The sequence below is a fragment of the Electrophorus electricus genome, chromosome 19, assembly GCF_041902795.1.
Source record: "Electrophorus electricus isolate QZ-2024a chromosome 19, ASM4190279v1, whole genome shotgun sequence".
Classification (NCBI taxonomy): Eukaryota; Metazoa; Chordata; class Actinopteri; order Gymnotiformes; family Gymnotidae; genus Electrophorus; species Electrophorus electricus.
The window spans coordinates 19,956,233-19,965,000 of NC_137515.1; the positions used below are offsets into that span (position 1 = coordinate 19,956,233).

General features: G+C 47.9%; 2 protein-coding genes across 5 annotated transcripts in view; one reads left to right on the forward strand and one right to left on the reverse strand.

The window, feature by feature from the left end:
• Nucleotides 1-67: 67 nt before the first annotated feature.
• On the reverse strand, nt 68-2,023 carry pbdc1 (polysaccharide biosynthesis domain containing 1). Of its 2 annotated transcripts, XM_027001747.3 has the most exons (6): nt 1,756-2,020; nt 1,402-1,467; nt 1,229-1,288; nt 1,003-1,143; nt 786-897; nt 68-408 (listed from the first exon to the last, which is right to left on the reverse strand). In XM_027001747.3, exons 1-6 carry the CDS (start codon nt 1,816-1,818, stop codon nt 299-301), a joined length of 552 nt encoding a protein of 183 aa, XP_026857548.2. In that variant the 5' UTR covers nt 1,819-2,020; the 3' UTR covers nt 68-298. The 2 variants fall into 2 exon arrangements, with proteins under 2 accessions (XP_026857548.2, XP_026857549.2); XM_027001748.3 differs by lacking the exon at nt 1,229-1,288 and having other exon boundaries at nt 1,756-2,023.
• A 112-nt stretch (nt 2,024-2,135) lies between these two features.
• dmtn (dematin actin binding protein) overlaps nt 2,136-8,768 on the forward strand; it is an 18,829-nt gene continuing 12,196 nt past the window's right edge. The window contains exons 1-5 of one of the 3 annotated variants that reach the window (XR_014118546.1): nt 2,136-2,678; nt 7,271-7,328; nt 7,731-7,793; nt 7,953-8,108; nt 8,745-8,768. The exon at nt 8,745-8,768 is cut by the window's right edge and continues 21 nt beyond it. Coding sequence is in view for 1 of the 3 variants with exons in the window: in XM_081701766.1 (XP_081557892.1) it covers nt 7,320-7,328; nt 7,731-7,793; nt 7,953-8,108; nt 8,745-8,768 (252 nt within the window). In the remaining 2 variants the exon portion in view is untranslated. Of the gene's footprint in view, nt 2,679-4,730; nt 4,902-7,270; nt 7,329-7,730; nt 7,794-7,952; nt 8,109-8,744 lie in introns of those variants that run through there. The other 2 variants (XM_081701766.1, XR_014118545.1) reach the window with 2 other exon arrangements.

Below are 8,768 nucleotides of genomic sequence, written 5' to 3' on the forward strand. Positions count from 1 at the left end.
AGTCTTATGGACACAGGTCCACTTTGCTGAAACCATTATAAAACTGAAACAGTCATGAAGTAAAAACTGACAGTTCTTGGAGCTTTAACTTTGATTATTTGTTACAAAAACACAAGTTATCATTCACCAACACAGAGGGGAGAAGTGTCCAAGTGAAATACATTTGCTGTTTGATTACACCGTCCGAGTCTCAGGTTCTCTCTCCTCTGCTCTCAAAAAGAACGTGCCTTCAGTGTGAATTAAACGGGGCCGGTAAGAATGTGTCCAACACTAGCAACCCAAGCGAGGCCCATGGCGGCTAACTCTGGTTCTGCCTCTGTTTGGTCTCTGCTCCAGCTCCGTGGACGACATCGTTGTAACCTTCTCTGTTCCGTGCGATCTCTATGGCGAAAAACTGGATTCGGGTGGCTGAAAGGGAAATCGCGATTTAATCCATAGCATTTATGCCTCAGAGGTCAGACACTGACAGCACAGTCGAGTATAACATCATGGTGCAGATTCCCATGTCTTCTGGACAGGCCTACGTCCTCGTTCTGGTGCAGATAAACATGGTTTGCAGATCTACCTTCTGCCATGCAGGTAAAGTTAGGTTTCCTGATCTGAGATGACAATTGGTACATCCTTACTGATCTACTAGGATTAAGTATACAGAGTATCTTAATATTTTAAATTTTTTTGGTAACATCAAGATTCAGATTTCTGAATATTTGTACAGTTTGGGGATGTACTTTAAGGAGCGTTTTGCACTGGGTCATGGTCCAGTTACAAGATCTCTGGTAACATACCAAATATAGTGTTCTCCTCTGTGTAGTCCTTTTGGCAGTCTAAACGCAACAACGTGCCATAATTAAAGTCTTCAACTATTCCTTCAAAGTGGTTGCAAAAGGGTCTCCATTTCTGTAAGAGATAAAGAACATTACCTCCCCCACAGCTTTACTATTATAAATGCCTTATACAGAATTATAAGAGAAACACTACAGTGCAGGAAGTGTCCTAACCAACCTCTTTGGCCTCTGTTGACTTTAACAGTTCTGGATCCAGAATCTGGATGTTCAAGTCGGGAAACTCCTCCCTGAATTTGGTGTAAATCAGGTCGTCCGCTTTCGTTAATTTCAGAAATTTCGGGTCCACGGAGGAAATCAGCTGAAAGCGGAAAGAGGCGGCTCAGTTTTCACGTCACACGTTACGTCACACGCAACGTCACACCGTGAAGGTTTCAAGCTCTTACGTTGAAGTAAACCTCCGCGTGACTAAAGGCCTTCATGGCCCACAACACTTCTAACTGGGCCTGAACGAGACGAAACACACGGAGGTTAGAGGTCACGGGAAGCTGCGCGAGTCCAAGTAAAACCCCACAACGCTAATCATAGCACGTCAGTCTGAACAGATGAGGAAACTTACGTCATTTCCGTACGCCTCCGCCGGTAATGAGAGCGCGTGGGCCGCCGCAGCAGCTCCTTCCACACCCTGGTCATTTAATTACGGTTATTCGGGCACAAATATTTCACCATTTTAAAACCAATCCAACCTGTTTATTGCGCTCAGTGCGCCGCTGTATACACACACACACACACACTCGTCCATGAACACACATGCTCCACGCCCGCAGTGCTCACTCATGTCTCGTGACCCAAGTCCATTGTCTATTCACGCGCTTCTTCCAAATAATCGTGAATCTTTTTAACAAGCTGAAGCTTCTGTCTGACATGAATTGGTGTAACACACACAATGTTAAATTAGGAAGTAGTTTCATACCAGAGAAGCAAGCGCGTGTCCTGGATCCATGTTGCCGCCACGTGACCGGAGCTGCTTCGTCATCGTCTCCGGTTCTTCTTAAAGGGCCAGATGTCCGCGTGACGCGTTCAAACGCAAGATTCAGGAGTAAACATGTCATTAAACTTCCGTCAAAAGCCACCGGCCCGCCTTCGCGGCATGCATAACGTCACGTCCTTATGAGCGCATTGGTTACTTTCCCTTAACACATGTGACGCTCGTGTATGTGCGTGTTCCGCAGTCTTGAGCCGATTAAGACCGGGCGCGATGACGCGCCCTCTCGTGGTCGTCATGCTCGAGCGCTCCTCCCGCTGGATTTGCTGAACTGCTGTTTTCAGCCAGTAGTGTGATTTTCGTGTCGCAGATCTAAAAGAGTTGAGTAAAAAGTATAGTTGTGTATATTATTGCCTTTGTTTAGTCCGATTCAAAATAATCTACCTAACATGATACAGCCTGTCCACGTTCGCATTTTATTCCTCTTTATAGCATAAATAGCCTAAAAAATCTTTTCAGGAATATAATATGTAGGTTTGATTTTCTAGGCTTATCTTAGATAGCTAGCTAGCCTACTAACGTCAGATGTATTGCGAGCCTTGCAATACTGATAGATGCGTGTGCGCTGCGGAGCCTATAATAAACGTTTATTGTGGGGCGGCGTGACGGCGCCCTTCGCTTCAGCGCCCATTCCCTACGCGTGGAACGAATCGGTCCATACCAATTTCATCATTTCGTAATCGTATTTTCTCTTATCTGGACTTGACCCTTCAACGCGTCATACCGTATACGGTCCTGCTCGACGATAACAGCAATGTGACATCGCGTAACATCCCCCGTTTAACGGTCCTTTGAAGCGCTGCATCTGTGCGCGGAGGTGGAAAGGAAAGGCGATCCCTTGGTCTAACGAGGTAAGCGTGCATGTCAAATACACACCAGACGCAAAAAATAAAATAAAAACAGGTTCGTGGGATCGGTTAATGTCGCGAGCGAGCGAGCGTCGTCGCCTATTAGCGATCGGAATGTTTTGCAACACGCGTTCACATGCCAGCTCACGCAAGTTTTGCTATAAAATCTCTGTACATGAGGTTTAATTTCTAAGAAGATGGTGTATGGAATATTCCTGTCGCCCCGGGGACGCGGTGCTGAGTGTCTGCAGGCCTGCCAGTAACCTTCAGCTGCTGCAGACCTGTTCATCTAAACCCGGGAGTGTTTGGGGTGTGTGTTTTTAGTCCCACAACTGCCCGTTTCACTTTATTCTATATGTGGTCATTTGACTCAAATGGCCGTTTTGACTGAGTAACATTTGCTTGAACAAATCCCCTGATCAAAACAAAAAACTCCTTACAGAAACAGCCCAGAGGCGCGCCCCCGTCCAGCTGTGCGCGGTGTAATCAATACTTGTGTTTTCCTGTTTTCACTACTTTTGTTTTCCTGTTTTCCTGTCCAAAGCACCAGGAAACCTCCGCTATTTCGGACAATAGCAGCGGTTCTAACTCAGGCCGTGTTATGGTGCGTTGGTTTCCTCTCTGTGTACAGGGGCTCATATGGTGCATCTTACGTTTACACTGTGCTGTAACCTGTTTAAATGTGGTTTTCTTTGTTTTTATATTGATTCTAAATTACTAAAACTGCGGCCTGGGGAAAAACAAAACTGGAGCAAAAAGCATAAAGACAGATTTCCCATTCTTAAGTTTCCATCTCAAGGTACAATAATATTGCTCAAAACTGAACACAGTATTTCCAGTTCTTACTATTTACTTATTTGTTGTTGGGTGTTCAATTCTGGTTCAGCAAAAACTGTAAGAGACCAGTTGGGCTGTAAGTAATATTTGGGAACGTTCTCGCCAGTTTTCATGCTGTTAACCGACACACGAGAAATCTCTTCTTCTGGCCAGGGCTGGAATGAATTACAAACAACATCGCTGTTATTACATGCATGCTTTATTATTTATCTGTGTATAGTGAAAGATTAAGCTCTTTGAGAGCAGATGTTTTTGGTTCACACTAATGTCTCCCACTTTTCTTCCTCGTGGTGCTGCTGGAGCGCATTAGCGACGCCATCAGTAGGACGCTAATCGGATCGTGTGAATCCATTAGTCACTCTTCCTGGAGGTTGGAGAAGCTCTGAGTGGTCAGCTATGCTGCCACAGCAAAACCAGTCATAAGGCTCCCCAGTGTCTGGCCCGGCGCTGCCGTGAGAGCCCTGTGTGAGCCTTTCACACACTTTGTGTGAAGCCTGAATGCATGGCTGAGTCTTGCTGGCTACGTGGAGGAAGTTGGGAAGTGTGATGATGGATTGCTGCTTAGAACACGTTGAGAACAGGAAGGCAGAGCTCTGTGTGTGTGTGTGTGTGTGTGTGTGTGTGTGTGTGTGTGTGTGTGTGAAGTTACAGGCAGTAATGTTTTTGTAAGGACAAACTCTGCTACACAGCCATTGTTCTGCTGCTAAATGCATGAAAGCAGCTTTGCAGTGGGAGGCGGGGTTTCTTGGCTCCAGCATGACATCTGTGGGCTGTGTGGATACTGATATAGGCACTGATAGGACGGCAACAGCAGTAACTCCACATGAAGCGTTCACTGTTGTAACACACCTGCCGTGGCTCGCGTGGTCACAGTTGTGATAACTGATGCTGGAGCTGAATAATGTGTGTTAAGCACAAACATTTGCTGTGTGTTGAGTCCCCAGTCCTGGGAGACGGGCACCATGTGGCTATGGGCGGCTCTACTTGGACTTCTGCTGTCTGCTTCAGAATGTGCGTCTCCTGAAGGAGCAAACAGCATTGCCAAGGAGATGTTTCCATCTGCAGAGCCTGGAGGATTTGATCCAGACCGAGCAGAGCGTTGCCTTGGTGACGACACCCACATGCTCGACTGGGCGTTGGCTGCTCTTGCTGTGCCGAGATAAGTGTATTTCAGTTTGGGTGGAGAGAGGAGGGGGTGGGGTCAGGCACGCAGAGAGAAGGGGAGAGAGAGAAAGCGAGAGAGAGAGACGTGTGAGGACGAGGGAGGCAGACAGAGAGAGACACTGTGGAGAACAGACGAAGGATGGCAGGAAGTGTGGACCTGTGAAAAGAGGACTTCCTCTGCAGCGCGTAGCAGCGTGGAAACCCAGCCTCTGTGGGCCTGTCCTGGTACTTCTCTCTCCTTCTGGCTTTCTGTCGTCGGTCCTGTCTTTGTGTTTGGTTATTTATTGCTTTTTAATCGAGGCTGAGGTCATTTGACCCATGACAAAGCACTGTGCCGTGTTCAGTTTACAAATAGCTGACACAGATGGAAGGTGAGATCTTCATGAAATGTGAGATTGTATTTTGTTCATTATGAGGTCACTTGCTGTCTGACCCTGAGGTCAGCTGGTTACCCAGCAGTCTCTGCGCAGATGTTCCCCAGTTCACCTGCCTGTGTGTGTCTGTAGTGAACGTTGTCTGAGCAGTTGCTGAGGCTGTGGGTTCCAAGCCGAGCACGTGGGTGTCTGACGTAGCTGCTAACTGGCAGGATGCCCCTGCCACTGTTTCGCAGAGGACATAGTGAGGCTCCTACTACTCCTGCACAGACAGGCAGAGTCAGGGGTCAGGGGGTCATGGCCTGCCTCCCTAGAGCATGGAAGATTGCCACTCTGTTTACCCAGTGCTGCTATTCAACTGCCCCTCACAACCTGTCTGCAGGGGCAGGCGCATTGGGATGGGTGTGAAACGTGAGCCCTGCTGTTTTGCTAAGGGCAGGTCCGGGGCAGTGCTGCTCTGTGGTTGTTATTTTCTCTAATGTGCTTCAACTTCCTGCTGTTTGCATGTGTCTGGCGTGCGTCTGCCTGCATCTGCATGCATCGTCTCCCCCGTTGTGTGCTCTGGGCTCCTGTGGGGGTGTAGAAGGGACTCCTACATTCTGCAGGGTGATGAGCAGGGTCCTAATCCCACCCTGTGTTTCCGTACTGTCAGTCTTGCGCTCGGACGTCCTGTCAGTCTTGCGCTCGGACGTCCTGTCAGTCTTGCGCGCTAGTCTTCAGTGCCATTACTCTGCCACACGTCCATGTGCCACTGACCCTGTCTTTAACAAATGGCCCACAGGCCCCCGGGGACGAGGGTGTCACATGTTTAATCAACGTTTAATAGGTTCTTCCTGCCGTGGCGTCTCTAGTGAGCCAGACCTCCCCCACACGGGCCAATCGAGGGGGTTTCCCCAAATTGATCTGTGATTGTGGGGCGTCTAGGGCAGATGGGGTCTGCTCTCCAGGGTCTGACGCGGCTCCGATCGTGTTGTGGCATCGGTGATAAATCACGTTAGCTCAGACATCTCATGCACATGCCTGAGAGACCATCCTCCACACTCCGGAATACACGAGCTGAGGTGAACCTTTACCAGTTTATCCAGCTGCCACAGACACCCAGCTGTGACTCGGAGGTAGAGGACTCTGAACTCTGAATGCACTGAGAGTTAGACCAGAAGAATTAGAAAGAATTTCCTCCTTTTCATTGCAGTGACTTTTGCTTCTACATGTATCCTCCACCTCCTTTAATATAAACATGTTTTTGCATCGTTGACTAGCTGCTGCTTGCTTTTCTGGGAGAGCTGTTACCATGGTAGTGTTGCGACTGAGGACAGCAGAAGTGGAGGTTACGTGGGCTCACGTGGGCTCACTTGGGCAAGGGAGAGGCTGAGAGTCACAAGCCTGGCCTAAAGATCCCGTCAGGCTGAAGATATAATCAAATAGAGCAGCCGCACACTCTTCCTCCGGTAGAAACAAATGAAAACCCCTTTAGTTCTCCAAGCCCAAGTCTGTCCGTCTGGTGAAGGCAGGAAATATTCAAGACTGTGGTTTCTGCATCCTCACATGAAACTGGAAGGAATTAAGGGTCTTTAGTGCACTTGGGGAATTTAAAGGCAATAGACAGATATTTTTGTGAGGAGTCCACACACTTTATTCATTACGCTGTCTGTGGAGTGTGTAACATAATTTTTTGGATTATTTTTCTTTGTTGACTGGTTAACAATTACCCAGTCTCAGATCTAACCAGAGTTCAGACAGAAGCTTCTTTGGGACACTGGTCAAGGTGAAACAGGGTTTAGGTGACAGGTCCCCCCCGCCCAGGCCAGAGCTGGCAATATGAGATGTCCCCCTCTCTGATGAGCTAGTGTCTCCCTCCAGACAGATGCCACATCCCTGCATGGAATCCAGTCTGTTAGCTTGAGGGTCATTTATGGCCACTGATCCGACAGTTGAAAGGTCGTGTGTGTGTGTGGTGGGCGCGGCCCCTGTCCAGTGGAGCGCCGCGATGCTAATGTGACCTGTGACTGTGGAGGGCTGTTCCTCGATTCTGTTAATAATTAAAGTCAAGGAGGGCTGTGTCTCTGAAACTGAGCCATGGGTGGACACCAGAGGTAGGGGTGTGAAGACACAGAGGGATCATCACTGTGTCCATACCTGCTGATACCCTGAAAATGGATTCTCCCTGTAACATTCTCTCATCCTCTAACTACATAGTTTTGGATTTGTGTTTTATGACAGACTTGCTTGGCCTGGAGAACAGCAGAACATTCGGAAGTGTACAGCTGTCATGCAGAAGGTATGAACAGTATTTTTGTTTGCATTTGCTTTGTCCTTGACATTTGGCATGTACCACTGCTCACTGAACAGGGGTGGGATAATCCCTGCCTGATGTGGTTATGTACATAAGTGATTGGTGTGTGTGTGTGTGTAGGTGCAGTTTTAATGAAGGGACTGTAATTTCCACTCATTTAAAGAACATGCGTAATACTGTTTATGCTGTTTGTGGAGATCAAATGCAGTTCTGTTGTGTGCGCTTCCCCATGGACTGTTCCACTCTCTCTTCCAGAGGAGGGGGAGTTGGCTGATGTTATCTGATATAGACCTCACTGATCCTTTAATGTATTACCCTTAAAGCCATGCTAGAATGTTGTGGTTTGATGATGACTTTGGTGACCTCTGACCTTTTGCCCTCTGGCAGGCGGGGACAGCCCCATCCTCCCGGGGTCCTAGTGCTCCTGGGTCTCCTGCTACATCTATCGTGGTAAGCCCTGCCCCTTCCTCCAATATCAGCATACGTTCTGGTTATTGGATTGCTAAGTGTTTTGTTTGTTGGTGAGCGTTGTGAGCCCTGTGCTGTGTAGCCTGTGTTCTGTTGTGCTGCAGAACATGTTCTAATGCTCCCAAACCTTCCACCCTGCAGGCGCACATGGACAATCAGGTTATTGGTTATAAAGACCTGGCAGCCATTCCCAAGGACAAAGCCATCCTGGAGGTGGAGCGTCCGGACCTGATGGTCTACGAGCCCCACTTCAGCATCTCGGCTTTGGACCGCACTGGACTGACCAGGAGCAGAGAGGTCAGTAGTGCTGTATCCAGTAGTAGACAGGTCAGTAGTGCTATGTTCAGTAGTAGACAGGTCAGTAGTGCTGTGTTCAGTAGTAGACAGGTCAGTAGTGTTGTGTTCAATAGTAGACAGGTCAGTAGTGCTGTGTTCAGTAGTAGACAGGTCAGTAGTGCTGTGTTCAATAGTAGACAGGTCAGTAGTGTTGTGTTCAGTAGTAGACAGGTCAGTAGTGTTGTGTTCAGTAGTAGACTGGTCAGTAGTGTTGTGTTCAGTAGTAGACTGGTCAGTAGTGTTGTGTTCAGTAGTAGACAGGTCAGTAGTGCTGTGTTCAGGAGTAGACAGGTCAGTAGTGCTGTGTTCAGTAGTAGACAGGTCAGTAGTGCTGTGTTCAGTAGTAGACAGGTTAATAGTGCTGTGTTCAGTAGTAGACAGGTCAGCAGTGCTTTGCTGCTTTATTTTTATGTGCATGTCTCACTTCAGGAATACCTGAGGTCTGTGTTGCATTCTTGACAGACATTATGGGATCTAATCAAAAGTTGTTTTCATATATTGTTTGTGTGTGGTGTAGGTGTGTGTTAGAGACTGAACTATTTGAGTCAGTAGTGCCATTGGCCATTGAAGTAACTGCATGTGTTTCTCTCTCTCTAGAGATCAATGTCACCTCGTTCCATT